This window comes from Halichoeres trimaculatus, unplaced genomic scaffold, assembly GCF_033239565.1.
Source record: "Halichoeres trimaculatus isolate MK-OKI-2021-1 unplaced genomic scaffold, fHalTri1.1 fHalTri1_scaffold_7, whole genome shotgun sequence".
Taxonomy (NCBI): Eukaryota; Metazoa; Chordata; class Actinopteri; order Labriformes; family Labridae; genus Halichoeres; species Halichoeres trimaculatus.
This window is the reverse complement of record NW_027437185.1, coordinates 15,354,885-15,375,225: the sequence shown is the minus strand read 5'-3', so window position 1 is coordinate 15,375,225 and position 20,341 is coordinate 15,354,885. Positions and strand designations below refer to the sequence as shown.

Genomic DNA, 20,341 nt, shown 5'->3' with positions numbered 1-20,341 from the left:
GAACTTGCATCTGATTTTACAGCTGACACTTTTTTTCATCTCATCCAGACAAAAATCCCAAAAGACTGCACAGTTGTCTTTGTAGTCCGGCTGTTAAAGAAATGGAAGAAGACTATCCTCAGATCCAACACCTAAATAATTCTTGAACTAAAGCTACATCTGCTGCTATGAAAGTTCAAAATATAATTGATGCCTTAGATGAAAGTTGTACTGTCCGTCTTTTCTAAGACCTTACCAAGGTTATTAATAAAACTGAACATTTTAATTAGTGCTGTCAATTGATTAAAAAAATTAATCGCGATTAATCATATAATTGTGCATAGTTCACTGATTAATCGCAAATTGATCACACATTTTTTTTTTTTTTTTTACCTTTTCCAAGTGTACCTTGCATCTCAGCACAAACTGATGGAGCTCATGCATCACAACAACAGATGCATTGTCAAACAAGTACTTTTGATCAAGAAAAAAAAAGATAATTCCCTGGGCATGTGTCTCTTTGCAGCCCCTGTTAGCTTGGCCAGCAAGTGCTATTTGTGGACGTGGTCACACTGGCAAACAGTACTGTGCTTAAGCATGCTTCAACTCTATAGCCCAGCTTGTTTGGTCAGGGTGACTGCAAGTGTGCCGTACTTGAGCACGATTCATTTCTCTGCTTTGGCAGGCTCGAGAGGTGGGCTTCAGCACAGTTTACTTCATGCACAAGCACAAGTATGAGCCATGACGCATGATCACCGTGAGCTTACCTCTCCAGTCATTTTGAACAGTAGCGGAGTATTAGAGGGCTGTGTCAGACCAAAATGACGTAACATACGTCAAAAGTCCCTAAAGTTGTAGCAGTGCTCTCTGTGTCTCATTGTGCTGACTCTGATTAGATCTTCGCTTCAGATGCTTCACGATGGCGTAGGAGAGCCATGTGTGTGTAATACCTGCTAATGGTTCATATTGGAGTAGTGTGACCACTGGCTGTACTCTCAAGCGGGGAATGGCGCTGTCTGCTGGGGGCAATTGTGCTTGAGCACGGCACAGTCTGGATGGCCAGTGTACCATCCGGCAGTGCTTTGGAGCTGAATTTCCCTTTAAAAACACTGTCTTTACACATTTCTGCTTGTCAGCCACAAGGCCACAAGGCTTCAAATGTGCCCCGAGCCCCATTGCTCTTCCGCTGGCAACTTGTTTCTTCATCTTCTGGCCAAAATTTTGATTCGCTTCTCCTCATAGGACTTTGAGAAAACCCACAGGAATTATACATCAAAACGTGGGGTTTGGCTGGGATCAGTGTGCTATGACTTTTTTTCGTCATTTTGCGAAATTTTGGCCGAGTTATTCGCGAAACACGATGAAAAATGTCTCATAAGGAATGAATGGGAATCTGGGACTCTCACTCCCCCAAATTTCCACTAACTTTGAGATGCTAAAACTTTGGCGTACTTCAACTTACAGGCACCACTCTCGCTTTAAAATGTTCACTGACCTTTCGGCTATTCAGGTATGACTTTACTTTTAGATATCTTTTACAGTTTTTGAGATTTTACTGTTTAAGCAACATGAACTTTTCAGATATTGCCCTGAAACTCAGCTCCTAGAGTGTGGAACTTCTTCAGCTACAGTGAAGAAGGCTGCTGCAAGGATGTTACAACTTTCTCAATAAACTGTCATAACTTCCAAAATCTTCACAGTAGAAAAATAAAAAATACAATAAAACTTTAACTTACTTGTCCTGCTTCTTACAAAGGTAGTATTTTAACAAAGATTGTACTGTTTTGACAAAAAATGCCCCAATGTGAGAGAAACCCTAATTTTTCTGTAATCTCGAGTAATGTTATTCTCTGACCTATTTATCTCATCAGCTTCATTCCTAACTACATTTGTAGATTGCCGTCCTGCCCTCATTTCTAATCCTACGGACTTGGGAAGCACATTATTGTCCATCAGAGTCTCCAGATTCTTACCATGTTATCCTTTTTCTTCTAGCCCTCAGGGTTTCAGCATAAATGCAGGGCTTTCTGACCTATGTCTAGCCTAATACTCCTGCTTTAGATCAATGGGCACATCGAATTTCCAAAGTTCCACTGACAATCATCACCCATTGTGGCATCATTATCACCACGGTACCCACACAGCTGTGTATATGTGTAATGACTGATGAGGTCATTGAGGGACAGAGAAACACATGTGCTTGATTATCATGCCTGAACAGCGGATATAACACAGGTTAAATAGCCTTTTAGATCTCAACTACTTATACCGGCACACACATTTACAGTCGGGATGGGCTGCCTCACCAACAACACACTATCTCCCTCTCTCACGCCTACACACAGAATGACACACAGACAACCGCACAGAAACACAAAAAGACACACAAACAGGGTGAATCTGGCCATAAAATCTCAACTACAAGGCACAAGCAGAATCAGAATCAGGGCAAACTGCCCCCCCCCCCCCCCCCCCCCCCCCACACACACACACACACACACACACACACACACACACACACACACACACACACACACACACACACACACACACACACACACACACACACACACACACACAAAGAACAACTCTCCCCCATGTATTATGTCATGGTATATGCCCAAAGTCTGTACCATCTGTATGACATACATGACATATCATTTTGGAGCTAGAAAAGTACATTTGAAGAGGCGCAATGGTTAGGGCTGCAGCCTCACAGCAAGAAGGTCACCGGTTCAAATCCCATCTTGGCCGGCGAGCCTTACGGTGTGGAGTTTGGATGTTCTCCATGTGCATGCATGAGTTCTCTCGGGGTACTCCGGCTTCCTCCCACAGTCCAGAAACATGCTCATCAGGTTAATTGAACACTCTAAATTGTCCCTCGGTGTGAGTGTGTGTGTGTGAATGGTTGACTGTCTATGTGTGGTTGACTGTATATGTGTCAGCCCTGTGATTGATTGGCAACCAGTCCAGGGTGTACCCCGCCTCTCGTGCAATGACAGCTGGGATAGGCTCCAGCCACCCACGACCCTGCACAGGATAAGCGGTTCAGAAAATGAATGAAGGTACTTTTGACCTTGCTTAAACCAGAAATATGTGGCAGTGTTTGCTAAAGTCAATGAACACGTGAATAAGGTATGGTGACATCTCTCCTGTGTTTCTGAACCATTTCATGAATGCAAAAAGCCTGGCCACCGCCCGAACCCCTCTCAGGCTCTCATGTTTTCTTTGGTCATGCGTTACTATGGTCTTTGAGGGAGAGTTGCTCACTGCTCATTAAAAGCTTTACTTCACTTGAATATTTGTTGTGTTTAAATTTAGTGGATGGCTTAACATCTTTTGATTAACCTTTTTTGTTTTAGTTAAACAAATCTGATTTACAATACAGTCAGATGTTCAGGGACTTGTCTTATTTGAGTAGTCTGTGAGTTTTAGCATCCTTGATGATGTCTGTCTGTCGTTCCTCTGATGAGGAGTGGATTTCAATCCTTTGTCTACAAGTACAAAAAAGACATATGAATAAGCTCAGAGGTAGACTGTTTCTATAGGGATAACAAGACAGAGGAAAAGTTAAGTAAAGTAAGATAAGTATGTTAATTGATTTGTAGGATCTTTGATAACACCAGTTTAAAAGTAAGAAGTTTTTGGGACCACTTTGACAGAGAGATCTCTGCTTCTCATTCATGCAACAAAGTCATTCCTTCCTTATTGTAGACTATCTTTGATAAGTCTTCACCTTCATAGTGTTTCTGTAAGGGGCTGTGGCTCTTTCCAAGAACCTGTGGTTATCTTCTTAGCAATCTGAAGCTGTGCTCCTGTTGATAAGCTAAATTTGACCGTATTTATTTTCTGGTTATTTTCTTCTTGTACAGCAAAAACTAATGACAAAATGTATTGTCTAATAATATTTTTGATGAGGGTTGTTGTTGTCGTTGTTGTTGTTTTTGTGTGTGTGTGTGTGTGTGTGTGTGTGTGTGTGTGTGTGTGTGTGTGTGTGTGTGTGTGTGTGTGTGTGTGTGTGTATGTGTGTGTGTATGTGTGTGTGTGTGTGTGTGTGTGTGTGTGTGTGTGTGTGTGTGTGTGTGTGTGTGTGTGTGTGTGTGTGTGTGTGTGTGTGTGATTGTGTTCAGTGGTCCAATACTTTTGTACAGCCTCATCAGAGGAGGAGCAGTGCTTTAAGAGGCCACAGACTTGCAGCAGTAAAGGGATTACCTCATTTTGTATTCAGAGCATACAAACTTTAAGACATTTTATCCAAGAACATTTTCTAAATTGCATCAGTAATCTTTTGCCATGGATTGTATGTTGTATATTAAACAAGCATGTTTCCATTAATAAAGTATATAAAAGAATCTTGAGCTGTTTGAATGGAGAAATGTGATAAAGATGTAATAAGAGTGGCGATCAAACTTTATCAAATGATTTGATTTGATTTCAAAATTTCTTGAATGAGATGGTTCCTCAGGTTAATGTTTGCACCTTAAAATGTATTATAAGACCAGACATACTAATTTACCATTTTATCTATAACAATCACATTGCTCACAAAATTATTTGTCTACTATTCAGCATTTTCCACCACTGCCCTAAAATAGATACACATTGCTGATAACCAAAATATTTTTAAATTTCTGAAATGGCTAATTCACCAGTTTATGCAAGCTCTTTAGTTGAAAAGATATCTTAAAAAGGAAAGCAAAATAAAATTATGGGTTTAGAAAATATGAACTTTTCGATTAAAAGTAATGTTTTGCAATACACTTGGATTATTATTATTATTGTTATTATTATTATTATTATTATTATTATTATTATTATTATTATTATCACCCCAATATAGGTGTTTTACTTTTCTTCCCTGATCTAACCTTTTTTTTTAGTAGGAGCTGCTTGTTATTCTTGATAAATTTCTGACTTATCAGAGAAGTCCTGTATGCCAGCTCAAATTTGGGTTTAAAAGTATAAAATCAGTTTTTGAACTCTCGTTCAAAATTATAATTTTAATTACAGATCATAACTACGTGGTCCTGTATATATTATCACTACGTTTAAAATCTGAAGGCAGTTTCAGTAAAGGGTGATATAAGCAAAGAATGGGCCTGTCATTATCCCAAACGACCACTAGAGGACAGACGAGGTTCACTAGTCAGTGAGGAAACCACCACAAGGAGCTCAGGCACATTACTTCTGTGCTACGAGCAGCCTCATAAACCAAACTGAATAACTAAATACGGGTGTTTCTTGCGTCTTTTTCCACTTTTCTTTCGAGAGAATACAAAAAATACATGTTGATGATTTATTGGTAACCACGTTGCTTTTGAATCCGATCCCGTAGGTGAGCGTGGAGTCGTTCCTGGCAGATCAGCACCCCGGACAGAGTCACACTGTAGTTCAGGACCATGGACAGCACTAAGCTGGGTCTCTGTGTGAAACTTTGCTCCTTTTTTGCCTTAAAGCAGAGGTCACTGAAATTCAAAGAAGCCTTCCCTCCATATCATAGTGTATATAATGCCATTATTGTAGATTGATCTTACCATGGTGTTTTAAAAACCCACTAAACCCTAAAAGAAGGTACATTCATTCTGGGCCAGAGCCTCAGCCTGCTTACTCATGCTCAGCCAAGCCAGATGAGACTGACGGGACAGTTTCAAGAAAGGTAGCTATCAGGGGTTTCCTCAAACTGAGGGGGGAGTTGGAAAAGGAAGGATTTCGTAATTATTCGCCCACTACATAGAGGATGGCGTCACAGCTCGTACGTCAGGATGAGGAAGGGGATGGTGGGGTGGGGGGAGCAAAAAGCAGTGGGTGGGACTTTACCCTTCACTGTGCTCAGAGAAACGTGCAGTATCCAACGAGAGTAATATTACTAGAAATTTGGTTTGTAATAGCTTTCATCGACTTTGGTGTGGTCCTCCTGGGAGCGTCACGCTGGGTGGAATGTTCGATACCCTGCTCGAGGAAAATCGTGATTCGATCTGAGGTCATCCTCTTCTCTGATTGGCTGAGGCTCGTTCGCTGCAGTCGTAAAACACGATGAGACTAACTCACTGTCTCCTGACCACGTAGCGTTGAATGCCAATTAAAAATGCAACAGCAGAAATCACTTCCTGACATGTTGATGTCTGGCGTGGGAAATAAACTGACCTGTATGGGCTGTGTTAAAATATACAAGTTAATTACCACGGTAATATAAACTGGGTTTATGCGTGTTTTTCTCGGAGAGGCATTGGAAAGCTTCTTTAGCTGATCTAGAAACCAGTACAGCCCACAGTCTTGATGCTAAGTATTGAATTAATCCACCCCTATCACTGCTTCAAAATGGTATCACCCTCACATCAAGCTCTTATTAGTCAATGTCGCTCTAAGCATGTCCGTATTGGCACACTACGCAGGGGGATAAATGGCGTTAAACATAGTCCACGTAATGAGAGTGAACTTTTTGAGGCTGAGGTTAATGACATAATTGGGTCAGTTATAATTTTAATAGATACAGCATTTCCTGTTAACATTTCTTAACCGTGGAACCTATTTTCAGTCTATGCAATGAGGGCTGGTAGGGGCAAAGTTAAATCAAAATGGAGTCCCCAAGAACCCATCGGTAAAGTAGGTCAAGCAAGCACAAGCAAATAAAAAGTTGGTGAAATACTTGTTGAATTTTAATATTTTGGGGTAGTGATATATTAGAGAACACGTGAAGTCAAATGTCGGGATTATATTGTTCCAGCATCCACTTTACAGACACACAACATGATAACAGTCATGGGCACTGGGTGTAACTGCTGCATTAGAAAGGGGACAATGACTCTGCTGTGACTGTGTAGGCTCATTTTCTTAGCTGTACCAGTTGACATCTGGGCTGATCAATAGTAGAGGCAGCCAGTGATGGTGGAGAGAGGGAGAGGGCGGGAGGGAGGAGGGAGGCGGAGGGGGGACGTGATAGTCTCAGCCGCACTGTGAAGGGGGCCGTCCCTGTTGGTGGAGATCAGCCCGAGGAAGGCCCACCTAGTGATCATTTGAAATTATATCTCCTGTTTAGACGATAGTTTGACTCCACTCTACGACGGAATCATACGGGGACCAGTTGAAGGCTATCTGTAAATAGGTAAGGACTCATTCGTTTCATTTTTGCCTTTTATATTGTCATTTTGTGAGGTCACAGCCATTATTGGGACAGTTAGCGTCGTCATTAGAAGCCACTGGCTTGCACTATCACTAACATTAATGTTAACTGTTCTTCCTTAAATTCTTGTTATCAGGTTGTTATTTGTTTCTTGAAAATGACACAAAACCAGATAAATTCAATGCACGGATAAAGAACCATGAGGAATGGTCGACATCGTGATTTGGTACATGTAGTATTTTTAGGCTTGACCTGCAACATCCAGGGGTGTCACTGTGGTGAGTGTGCCTTTAATGTGGGAATAAAATTCGAGCTCCCTGCAGCCTGCAACCCAATCTGTTTTTATCAAAATGTGTCCCTGCAAGCCTCGGACTACATCCGCATAGGTCTACGTCCAAACCGTGATACGTGCAGATATGATAGTGTAGTTCGTGCTTCCCTTCCCCCAGCACCGTTATGTGGTTATTGCAATACATGCCACCTTCTACTATAAGATGCTGCTCAGTCCGTTAACAGGGCCTGCGCTTTTCCCCCATGCGTATAGCTCTGCCTTCTCGCTGCCAGTGAGAGTAGCATTACAGGCGAGCAATAATTAATGAGCGCCTCCACAATTAACCATTTCATTGAAATCTTTTCACCGCTGAATTTTTCATGCTTGACGAAGAAGTGAAAAAAAGGGGGCTGGATACATGAGTGAGCAGAGAGGGGGGTTTTACTACTGCCTGATGACTTGCCTGCAGCTGTCAGAATCTACCACAGGAGGCGTTGCTGCCTTCCTATATCACAACCTATGGTCCTATAACTCACTGTTCATAGATGCTTGAAGACTTGCATGTAAATTCAGTATCTAATTAACAACATAAGGATCTTTCTGTTATCATTAATAATGTGAGTTCATGTTCAGACAATGACAGAAGCACAATAACTGACTGCAGCTTTGGTCCACCTCTCTTCACAGTAGCTCGGCCAAGATGGATGTCTTTATGAAGGGTTTGTCTAAAGCGAAAGAGGGGATGGCTGTGGCCGCAGAGAAGACCAAGGAGGGAGTTGCAGTTGCGGCTGAAAAAACTAAGGAAGGAGTCATGTTTGTAGGTAAGATGATCACAGATGTTTGTGGTTTATTTATCGTGCAAAGCAAACACAGGCCCAGTGAGACTGCTAATGCTCCTGCTGTATGCAGGAACAGCAGCAAATCAGCAGAGTTAATATTTATAATTCAGCCCAGAATAATGTTTATTATTCAGCACAGTCCCACCAAAGGAGAATAAACCAGCAGGCTGCATTTATTGATTAGTTTCAACCTTCTGTTCACAATGATAATTTGGTTAGGTTGCAGTCATACTGATGGTCCCCCTTCAAAAAAACAGTTGTTTTTATTATTATTGACTAGGTTAAAATCACTAATATTTGACTCTCTGCAGCTTTATTACGAGTGAAAACAATCCTTTAGTTTATTACAGCAGTTAATCATAGCAGCAGGTATTTGATGCATCGATCAGCTGACAGACAATCAATATCTTTAATCTATTCATTCAGACGAGTACAGTCTTTAAATAAAATACAGTTTATTTTAAAACTGAGCAAAAAATTGTCATTTTTGTTGCCGACTACTTTTAATGAATGACACACAGGAAGAAGGAGTTGTTTTGATGTACATGATGTGATAAAAGGCTCTGTATGTCCTTCTGCCCTCTCGCCTGACTTGACTGGGCTACAGGCAGGAGATGGAGCAGGGTGGGGGTGGGGCAGCAGGATGGTGGGAGCAGCATGTCTGTGCATTGGACATAGCAGATTGTGAAGCAGTCTCTTCCTGCAGTCTTCTCCTGGAGACAAAAAGGCCATAGGCTGGGTGTTTTGTCCTTTGCAGAGCAGCTTAGCTTGAAATGGACACCGTTACAGATATCTGCACAGATTAGAGCATCCGTAGCAGGATTTGAAAGTGGGACTGTCCTGATAGAGTTCAGATTACCAGCCTGGTGTAACACACTTCATTTGTATTCATATATAAAGAAACACATCTAAAGGTGTTACAGAAACTTGTGATTGAGCCGCTGTGCAAACATCCATCTGAAACATGACAGACATTGTCAAAGCATCTCTTACTACTTTGTGTTAAGTACCAGACTACCATCATGCAACAGTTTGATGCTTCACTTGTAAAGAATCAGACTCACCTCTATTGGCCAAGTACAGCTTTGGTGAAGTGATGACTTTCTAATATTGTGATGTCTTATACTTAGTGTTTTGGCTAATTTAAAGATATTACATAACATGGATAATTTAAAAAACACAGATATTTGCCATAACTTAGAAAACATATTTCGAGTTCAACGTTTTTGTTAAAATGTGCCCAGCACCAAAACTAATGATTATTTCTATTAGCTACTGAAATTAGCATTGCTTCCTTGATTTATCTTTTCTAATTAATATTTGGATTAAATGAAATTAAAAAATACAAAATGCACATTAACATGCTTTTATTCTGCTTGTCAGACACCTTAAATGATGAAACTTACTTCATGTCTTAGTACTATAAATATTATTAAGCGTATACCTTCGGTAAACTCACCCTTGACACACCCTGTGATCTTTGCTCCATAGTTTCTTTCATCAGCGAGCTGTGACGTTAGCCCACAGTTAGTCCATGAGGGTGGGTGGGGGGATGGTTGGATGACTCAGGGGACTCAGAGCTGGCCACAGGCTTTGAAACCTGCCAGGTTTCAAGACATTGGTTGAACTGTTGTCAGAGGGCCCAAATATTCAGTCACACCCCTGCTGGCAGATCTGCGCTCACTGTTTGTACCACTGACCTGCTGACGTGATGTTTCTGGTGCATTAAAGACACGTAGAGTGCTCCAGGAGAGGTTGTCAGTCGTGTCCACATTTAGACTGAATCTTATTTCCTTACACATCCTGCACTGTGTCTCTGTCACTCATCAGCAAAGCCAAACATGTCAAGCCTCAGTCAAAACACGCGTGGATCATTCACGCCCTCTCCGTGCTTTGTCTCATCATCCTTTTCCAGCCAGTGGATCACAGAAAGGAGAAGTTACATTACAGTGACATGTTTTAGCTCCTGCATGCTGCTTGTTGAGCATGGTGTTGCCCTAGAAAGCTGCATGTGATTTGCTTGAAGGCCCCCTATGGAGGAGGGGTGGGAATGATGTGATAGGTCTGTGGCTCACCTTTTGACAGCTGCTGCTTCTGCTGCAGACCGCCCACCCAGCTGAGCTGAGCAGTCAGCCTGAGAAAGGCGAGAAGGGGGGTCAGAAATAAGAAAACAAGTTGTACTTTATGCCTTTTGATGTCATAGTAAGCTTAATGTTATCGAGCATCTGTGTGCTTTATTATGACATGGAATATTCATACAGCTCCACATACAGAATAGAGCTGCACAGCTCAGTTGCTTCATTGTTTGCAGCTCCTATTTTCACTTAAACCCCCACAGTACTGAAGCTGCATCACAAACTAATGCAACAACGCTAACCTGTATTTCATGGTGTCGTTAATTTGTTGCCATTTTTATGAGCAGCCAAAATTCAACACTTCAAGGAAAATTTAAATGCAAAATGAACTTGGCTGTGAGATGATGCATGAAGTTATTAAGATCTTATATAAGAGTAGAGTGTAAAATTGGCTGATGCTATGAAAAGATCCACATCCAAGACTTGGAGAATTCACTTTCTCTCCTTTTACACATGTAGATAAAACACTGGTTTGGCTTTCGCCATAAGATATATATTTTTAACTTTCTGTTCCAATGCCTCCAGGCTTGAGACACATATCTTAATAATTACTGTCAAATCTGCAAAATCTTCACTTTTTTAAATCTTTTCTTTGTTTCATTTAGACAGCATCAAGCGCGGCAGCAGCACAAGTTACATGTCATTAATATTTCTAAATGCTTTCACACAGCTTTGATCCATATTTTTGCTGTAGACATATCAGGAAAGCCTCACTTCACCAAAGCTGAATGGATGCATCTCTTAGATGTATGGTTTACTTTGAAGCTCGCCTTTTGTACTGCCGGTTCTGTGCTTTATCATAGTTTCTCATCTCTCTCAGTTTCCTTCTAAAAGGCCCTGAGGGACCAATAAGGCTTATGACTGCTGCACAGTAGAGAGGGCGACAAGGCTCAGTGATCAGGTCCAGTGGGCACAAAGCAGATTCACCAAATAGCTCGGTGCAGTAAAGTGAAGACGGATGAGATCTGTCAAAGGTCGGAGGATTGAACAAAGCTGAGGTTCTGGTTTAAAGTTTGACAACTTCTTCATGAAGAAGTACAGAGAAAACTGCAGCCACAACTACGCAGTCAGAACAAAAATTAAACAACTTTCTAAACTTGTTGATCATTGAAGTTTTCGCAGGGATCATGTTAGCAGTTGTAAACAGGATCTTCTTGTGCCGTGTCTTTAGATGAAACCCTTTTTGCATCTTTGCAGCATGACTTGTGCTGTTAGGTCGAGTCATGCAGAAAAGTTGGATTTAACTAATAAGTTTCACTTTTGGTGGATAGTTGTAGCGCTTCAGTTCTCAGTTTTAACTTCATCTATCTGTGTAAACAAACTAATCTTGAAATGCAAAAAATCAAATGTAATTTTCTTAAACATTTTTTTTTTCATTTACAGGTAGCAAGGCCAAAGACAGCGTGGGCTCAGGTGAGTTTTGTCCTTCATATACAAACTTTAACAATTGTATCGCTCTACCTGTGAGATGCTGTCATTGTCAGCAGTTTCTCCTGGATAGGTTTATGTAAAAACATTATGTAAGGCAATCAACAGAGAGACAAAGAGGGCTAACATGATGTGTATGCATTTAATCTATCAACTGAATTTGTAGAGATCATGTTACATGTGTGTTTGCATGATGTGTGTGTGTGTCTGCAGTGGCTGAGAAGACCACTGGAGCCATGGGGAACATTGCTGCTGCCACTGGCCTGGTGAAGAAGGACGAGTTCCCATCTGACATGAATGTACGTACAGTGTGAAACTGTGATCTAACTCCTGTTCTAACACACAGAAATGTAACAAACCTGATCTTTTTTTTTTTTGCAAGTTACGAGTTTTACGTTTGACAAGACAGAAGTAAAGAAGGCCTTTTGGTTTTGTTGTAAAAGAAGAAAACTTGCCCCGAACAACGAACTGTTCTACATTTTGGTTGTTTATCAATTAGTTCAGTGATTTGAAAAAGTCCATCCTCCAAATATATTGTGTATTCATACACAATTTTTTAGATATGCACACATAATTTACTTTTTAGCTGTTGTTGGTGTCTTCTGTGTCCTTTGCCAAAAAATAACCTCAGAATATGAAGACAGAAGATTGAGCCACTGGTACACCCTGGTTTTTAGTTTTTATTATTACATAAACTTGCTGCACATGTCCTATTTACCCACGATGCAGCTCAAGAGCGTTTGATATTTTACCCTCAGTTGAAAATATAAATTTAACCGTTGAAGTGAAGTTACTGTCATTCACGATTGTGCGTGTTTGAGTACAGTGTAATAGAGATGGACACCTCATTTCAGGAGCCCAGGCTCAGCACAGCTGGTGTCCTGTTCAAGATGAGTTCATTAACGTTTGGTCAGGATTTTGTTTGTAGCAGAGAGATGAATGATTCAGCTTTCCTCAACATTTACACTTTGGTGTGAATGTTAAAGTGCTGATTGACAGCTTCCACTTTCACAGAATGAGAAAATTGGGTTTGATTTATATTCTTGTGTAACCGTACAGTTCAGTGGTTCCTGAGTCTAAGTCTGTCATATAACAATATTTTCAGTAGCTTTTATCAACCTACTTCAAAAACAGTGTTACATTATTGTACTGTACATAACTGAGGATCCCTGTGGGTTTGTTTATCCACACTGTGAGCTTCAAAATGACCATTCAACTGTTTACAGATATAAAAAATGTGAAAAACCAGCATTCAGCCAGGATGGGAGATTTGAGTGAAAATTTCTTGGCTATCTTTGAGAAGGTCTGGCATTTAAGTACTCTGTGAAACGGGGAAGTCTCCAAGCCCTGCCCTAAGACTTCTTTGCTCAGAGCTGGACCCTCTCCACTGACTGGATAATCTTGTAACTCTGACAGACTGCACTAATAGGCTTCTCTATGACACTGTCTAAGTAGTAAAACAGCTCGTTTCAACACCCTGACAACTGCTGGCACTTTTTAATCACCTGCTGCACAATCTTTCGTTGAGTTCTTGCTGGTGTTGGCTTTAGAAGGCAGAGAAGTAATCAGCATACGGATACTGTCACCTTTACTCAGAGTGACTTATGAAGACATGTGGACTCTGTTTTGCTTGACTGACTTTAAGAGCGTGAAGAATTCAGCACAAAGGCATGCTTTTTTCTGTCCCCTCGGTTGTAATCACATAAACGGTCTTTTCTCCAGAGATGATTCCCCCTGATTAGGTGCATCTCTCTGGTGGTTTTCCATTGTGCTGCATTTAAGGCCATGCTAATCATGTTGCCAGGCTTATAGCTATAACCACAGCTTGTAATAGTACATAGGATTATAGTCTGTACTTCACTGACCTAATTGACTTGATTAGTGCTGGGTTTAAAAATAAATGTGTGCTGACCCACTAGCTTAATTTTCAGAGCCTGTAGAGCAGGTGAGGTTGTGATGGAGTGCTGTCAGAAAGAAGTCTTTTAAAGGTTGGGGAAGTCAAGGCTCAAGATAACAAGCTAGATCTCAATTTGTAACCTTATATCTTAAATGAAAAGGCTGATGAGTTTCTAAATTGTCCATTCTGTGGATCCCACCTCTACTAGTCTTGTCTTTCAATGCAGAGCCTTCGTCACCGGTTTTTCAAAAAGCCTCCATTGTTGTTCAAAAGTTATGAAAAAAACACATCCATGGTTACGTCTCTGTTATGTGCTTTGTTAGCAAAGGCTATTGTAATCTGTGTTATGTAAACCTACGGCTGCAATAGATACTTAATGTAATAACCTAAATGTGTCATAGTCTGTAGCCAGAAATAGCCCCTTACAAATGATATGTGTGAGTAGTGTCTGGTTCAAACTGGAGCTGTCAGCGTCAACGCATCAATCATGATGCAATTAAGGCAAGAAATTAACAGGTTATTGATTCTTTCATCAGATGCTATTTTATCCTTTTCAACGTGCCACAGTTACACTACTGCACCATCTTCCTTCTTATTTCCCGCTTTGATGGGAAATCACAACAACTCTGTACTTTGTGACACTCAGCTGACCGTGTGAAAATAATATGGTTAGTGTTTCAAACGGTAAAGATATCGCCCCAGGCTTCAACCTACGAGATAAGCATACAGGCACAACACTCTGAGTTAGTGGAGTGGTTTTATTTATCTTTTTTTTTTGTTTTCTCTTCATCTAAAGTGCACAGGATATTTGCACTTATTATGTGTAGCAGTGTCGTCATCTAAAATATGAAATTAAACCTTATATTTCACTGAGTGAGACTCTAAAGCTGTCTCATACCTCTAAGCCATGGTTTCAGACCACATTGGTGGTGGCAGGGGTGAATTTATTTCAATAAAAGCTATATGGACTCAAAGACTGATCTAAATACAAAGAATCAAATTTAAAACATCCCATAAAACTTGTAGTTTAATTGTGATAAACTACAAATATTTTTTGCTTATAAGAAGTAGATATGAAACAGACTTAATAAGCACCAAAAATGCTGAGCTGTTTAGGATATTTACTTGCCTTTTTGAAGATTAAAACCTTAAGAAAAATATTGAATGTGCCACTTAGTTTCATCTATTATCAACTACCTTCAGATTATTTTGATAATAATCATAAACTCAAAGATTAGCATCCAGTTATCCAAACAATAAATATGCTGAATGTATGAGAAAGTGTACAGATTTGTGTAATGCTTCACTATAACACGTCTGTATGTGTATAGCTGATTTTTAACACCATACCAATGTATCCACAGTGATAATGTGATAATGAAGACTGATTCATACCACATTTTAGCATGCTGACATTTAACAAATAACAGGACGGCTCAGGCTGAAGGTATTTTTTTCTGTATTTTGGGTATTTGATCACAAACAGAGTGCTAGTTCAGGGTGCTGCAGGGTTCAGCTGTGACACAGGGCGCTTTCTCACTCTTTACTGTTCTCAAATCAATAATGACACGAACAAAATGGCTAGTTTCAGGCGATATCACAGGTGGTAACACCTGATACTGAGCAGCTCTGCTCTGAATTTAATGGCAATCAATACTGAAGCTTTTATTTCAGCCTGAACCAAACTAGAAGGCCGACAGATGGACAGACTGACACTGCGTCCAAACACTTCCTGCTGTTCTGAAGGCAGATGGTTAAAATTGTCTCCTAACCATCTGGATGAAACCATTTCCAGCACCCATACAATAGGAAAAAATATTGTTTGGTCAATTTTCTTTTTATCTATCATAATTGGCAGAAATGGCAGATGTTGTCCCTCGGCCTCGACATTGCCCAGCACTGATATTAGAACAAAACGATGTTGTGCTCTTGTTACTTATTGTTTTTGAAAAGGAAATGAATCCGAATATTTGTTTGAGAGGGGCACATCACAGTTACATCTATCAGGATTGATAAATATTTCCTCTGAGAATTTTTTGACGGTTTTGGGGGTAATAAAGAAACCATTGAGTGTCACTTAACCCTCAAAGTTTGTTTGTTTTAAGAAAAACTAGATGATACTCAGTTTTATGACTCTAAAGTAATCATTATGCTCAAGATATTGAAGCTGAAGCTGCTGAGAGCTCAGTTGATGGTATGGTAAATATAGAAGTCTCTTCATCTGTGTCTCTGTTTCTCTCTCTGTGTCTGCAGCCTGAGGAGTACGGGCAGGAGGCCATGGAGGGCCAGGGAGAGGGGATGCTGGAGCCAGAAGGGGAGACATATGATGAGAACCAGGTAGGTAACCAGCTTACACCTCACACAAACATACTCACATGCTGCACAATTTTCTGCTCCACTATAAAATATCCTTTGTCTCTGTGGCTGAACTACAGCACATGATTAAACTATAAATAGCTTTCTGTTCCTTTAATGATAAGCCCGTAAAGCAGAGAAGCCAAGAACCGCAGTCCAGAAAGAGTCCATTCACTTACAGTAGCGGGAGGCTCATTAGTATGCAGCAGCTCTGCATGCTTACACATTTTGAGCCGTATTGCATTTCAATAGTGCTCCACACTTGCCCTCCACTCCATGTCCCACACAAACACTCCAGCTCACACTGAGATAATTCTTCTTTTTCTCCACAAATGAAAACAGAGGGCTCAACAAGCCAATTGCCTCACAGAGCGCGGTGAATTTAGCACCACCTACCTACACTGAGTATTGGGTGTGTGTCGGTGTGTGTGGAGCAAAGATGCAAGTCTGACACAGATGGTTATTTTTGGAATTTGGCCGTTGGGGTTGAGACATGGTGTGCATGAGGTATTGCATTGGAAACAGGAGCTATTTGTAAATAAAAGGTTACATCATGAGCATTGTGTAAAAATGGGAGTACATTTATTGTTTGTAATTTAATAATTGTAATTTTAAGCACAGTGAACGTTTGAAGCCAAAAACCTTTGCCATCCCCTTACAAAATCCAAGACTCCACAGGAGCTTTAGTTGGAGGAAGATTTAGTGTGAGATTTAGTTTTCTCTCTGATCATGATCCATTTATTCACTGCATTTGCTCGGATTTTCTTCCCGCTCCTGCTTCATCAGTGGATTATTGTATTAATCTGTAACAGGAATAAAACTGAGTTTTTTCTCCTTGGGATGGAAATGAGAAGTGAATTTCTCAGAGCTTGTATCATCCATGTCCTCCTCCATCTTTCTCTCCGACTCCTCCACATCTCTCTCCCCTCCCCCATTCATTGCTACACCAGCGACGTGCGAGCTCTGCCTGAATGGGTGTGGTGATGACGAGCTCTGCCTCTGTGCATTGTGGGTAATGTCAGGGTCTCCCTGCATTGCTGTAAATATGGAGTCTGAGTGCAGCAACGTGAGCTGAGCCTTGTCAAGCAGGAATTGGAGATAAAAATCCACCTCATGCAGTATCACTGAGTACATCAGATGACCTAAGACTGATGCACTTTCCTGGAGGCTGTGTTGTGTTTTTTTCCTACGGTTGTGTGTGGAGGAGGCGTGTGCAGGGTTACAAGGATGCTGAGAGTATGCTCACGACGCGTCCTTGAAGCTGTCGTAGGCCTGTGCTGCCCTCTGCAGGGCTGAGAGAGACACTGACAGAGTGACATCATTGCCTGTAGCATGAGGATGATATGTCACCGTGAGCCCCTCTTGTACATACTCAACTAGGGATGGGTACCGAGTTAGGTACTTTTATAGGTAGTGACCGAATTCTGTCAAAAGTACCGGGTCCGTTTCATGTAAAACCAAAAGGTACCATGTTTAGGTATATAAATGCATATCAAACAAATAAACACAAAAAAAGTATCAAAAATTGGAACCGTTGAGTACCGGCATTGATTGCCAGGTCCCGGGCATCGGTACCATACCGTTTCAAGTGTGAAAGGTACCCATCCCTATACTTGACTTAAACCTGTTTGAGCAGAATTTGATGTGATTAGCTTTAAGGTAAAGTCTTACTGTTGAATTGAATGTGGAGCCTCTCTGCACTTTGCTTCACATATGACCTGCCTGTGTCTTACAGTAGTTTCTCTTTTCCTCAGGAGAGCCAGGACTACGAACCAGAGGCGTAAAAGCACCAGTCCAAGTCACCATCCAACCAGCAGCACAATAATATTTCTAATAATTACAAGGACAAATGCTGAAACTATTACAATTATACCCCTGTTGCAAAAAAACAAAAACAAAAAAACAACAACAAAAAAGACAAGCATTCCCACTGAAAATGTTCTTCCTTGAGACAAATCTTTTATTATTATATATTGTAAATGTCATGTTATTAATGTAATGTGTTGGGTGTAGGTATTTATTGAGGTGTAGGATTTGTCCTCTCTGTCTCATTTCCTTGACTCCCTCCCAATGAAATGAGACCAGAGCCGGGGCTTGTGACTTTGTACTTGTGTGTATCTGTATTTAGAAATGTGCAATAGATGTTCATCATCTTCCAATGAGACATTGGGAGTGGAAAAAATAAATATGTCCGGTTGCAAGCAGATATGAAAACAATAATATCCTCTTAAGTGTCGACAATGCCTGTTTGTGGGTTCTTTCCTTTTTTCTTTCAATTTTTTTTCTTTTTTTTTCTTTTTTTGGGGAGTTTCTTTGGACATTTTTGAAGTAAGAGTTTTTTACATTGTATCTTTATAGTTGCTTGTGAAATCATTCCAGTAAACTATCTGTTAGAAATGGACAGAGTATACATGTTTGTGTGTGCGTGTGTTTGTGTGTACTGAAGATTTTAACAAGTTAAAGTCAATATATTATGTCTTGAATTCATAATGGTTGTCATATCAATATGTGCTTTAAATTGCAGGACTTGTCAATATAAAGGTTTATGTGTTAAGCCAGACATACATTCCTCTGTAAATAAAAAGTAAAAAAAGAAACCTTTGTTAGCGTTTTTCATAAGGTTTAGAGTTTTTAAAACTGCTCTAAAGAAAACTCAGTAGTTTCTGCCTGTTGGTTTAAATGAGGATCTTCATTCATTGTTCTCCTGTTTCCTTTTTCACTCTCTCTCCCTCGTCTGTGGTTTTATCACAGGATGTGTAAAAATCTGCTGAGCAGGCTCTGGACTTTGGCAGGACCCTGCCATAGTTGGGATGTCTGTCTGGTCGGGCCTTTTTTCTGGGGGGTTTGTTCGGGTTAATCTGTCTGGAACATGCAGGCTTGGGGGCGTCAGGCTTATGCGGAGGGTATTAAACAGCCGCAGATGCTGCTGTCCGTTCAGACGGATGTGTGGAAGCTGCACTGACAAAGACAGGAGCCATGGCCTCTGTGAAGAAGTCCTCGGAGGGTCTGAAAGGCATGAGCCAGTCAGCTGCTAAAGGAGTCACGGAAACTGCAGGTACAGATCTGAAGCTGTGTGATAAAACAGAGGCAAAGAAAAGTCTATGTTTCCTTTTTACCTAATAATTATGTTTATCTAACTTTCATTAACGTTCAGTTATTGTGTCTAACATGTAATGCCATTAACAAAAATGTGATATTTAGTGGAAGCCTAAAGTTTTAAGCTTCTCGTCCTGAGTCAGTCTTTCTCGTGTTTTAGTGCAGGCAGCTCAAGAAGCAGTTCAACAGGTGGCAGAGTCCTCTAAAGAAACCGCTAACACTGGTAAAGTGTACTTTTCTTACATTTCTGAACGTCACAATGTTATAAAAGGTTGAAAACTTTGTGTTTTTAAGATGGCAAAAATATAAAAAAAAATGTCCTACGATAAAGGGCAACAGGAGATAAGCTCATAAAATGACTGAAAAATCACTCCGTCTTAAAGAGTCCTCTTATGTGGCAGATTTGAGTTGGCGGAGCTAATGGACGCCATGTAAAAAAAAAAAAATCATAATAAAATTTATAGACATACAGTTTCATCATAGGTTAAGTGTTTGAAAGTTTCATAAGACTTGTATTCTTCTTACTTTCCACCACTTTTTTAAAAGACTGTATATGTGTATGATCTCAGCCTTGTCTCTTAAGTGTTTAATTTATAAAGTCTTTGTCAACACTGCACTAAAACTTTCCTGAATGTCTCCCTACCGTTTCCCTCTGAATCTTCGTAGCTGCTCAAGAAGCCAGCAAACAAACCCAGTCAGCCATTGGAAAAGCTGCGGACAAAGCCACGGAGGCCATCAAGGAGCTTGGACAAAAAGTGGAGACCAAATGAGTCCTGAAAAATCCACGGCTGTAGCTCAAAAAGCTTCTCCTATCATTAATGAGTTTTAGAGGAGTAATAAAGCTGCGATGACAGTATGCTGGCATCAGAAAATCTAGATTAAAAATAGCATCTATTTCTCCACACAGCTAACATTCCAGCAGACATCTCTATGACATGTCTTTTTTCTCATATACTGTCAGTTTTTCTCCTTTGTGTTTCCTGCTTTATCGTAGATTCGATTATGTAACTATTTTGTGAAATAAAAACAGATACCAACCTGTCTCTCAGTGTTTTTACAGTCTGTCCTGGAAAAAAAAACACAGACGATGTTGATAATACTGTCTGCGCTGTGGAGGGCTCTCATCCACCAATCACAAGGGTCACTATTAGCAACGCATCACTGAGGGGATGGCCTTTGGCAAGCTGGTGGCCTCTGATGAAACTGCGATCTTAGTTGCCT

The 20,341-nt window shown here is 40.5% G+C and overlaps 2 protein-coding genes across 3 annotated transcripts; both read left to right on the top strand.

Annotated features, from left to right (window-relative positions):
* Nucleotides 1–6,915: 6,915 nt before the first annotated feature.
* Nucleotides 6,916–18,621, top strand: sncb (synuclein, beta). Of its 2 annotated transcripts, none has more exons than XM_074674891.1 (6): nucleotides 6,916–7,081; nucleotides 8,061–8,191; nucleotides 11,728–11,757; nucleotides 11,986–12,071; nucleotides 15,923–16,006; nucleotides 17,779–18,621. In XM_074674891.1, exons 2-6 carry the CDS (start codon nucleotides 8,071–8,073, stop codon nucleotides 17,806–17,808), a joined length of 351 nt encoding a protein of 116 aa, XP_074530992.1. In that variant the 5' UTR covers nucleotides 6,916–7,081; nucleotides 8,061–8,070; the 3' UTR covers nucleotides 17,809–18,621. The 2 variants fall into 2 exon arrangements, with proteins under 2 accessions (XP_074530992.1, XP_074530991.1); XM_074674890.1 differs by having other exon boundaries at nucleotides 6,919–7,081; nucleotides 8,058–8,191.
* A 237-nt stretch (nucleotides 18,622–18,858) lies between these two features.
* On the top strand, nucleotides 18,859–20,038 carry adirf (adipogenesis regulatory factor). The gene is made up of 3 exons (XM_074673282.1): nucleotides 18,859–19,079; nucleotides 19,281–19,343; nucleotides 19,787–20,038. Exons 1-3 carry the CDS (start codon nucleotides 19,001–19,003, stop codon nucleotides 19,888–19,890), a joined length of 246 nt encoding a protein of 81 aa, XP_074529383.1. The 5' UTR covers nucleotides 18,859–19,000; the 3' UTR covers nucleotides 19,891–20,038.
* The last annotated feature ends 303 nt before the right edge of the window (nucleotides 20,039–20,341 follow it).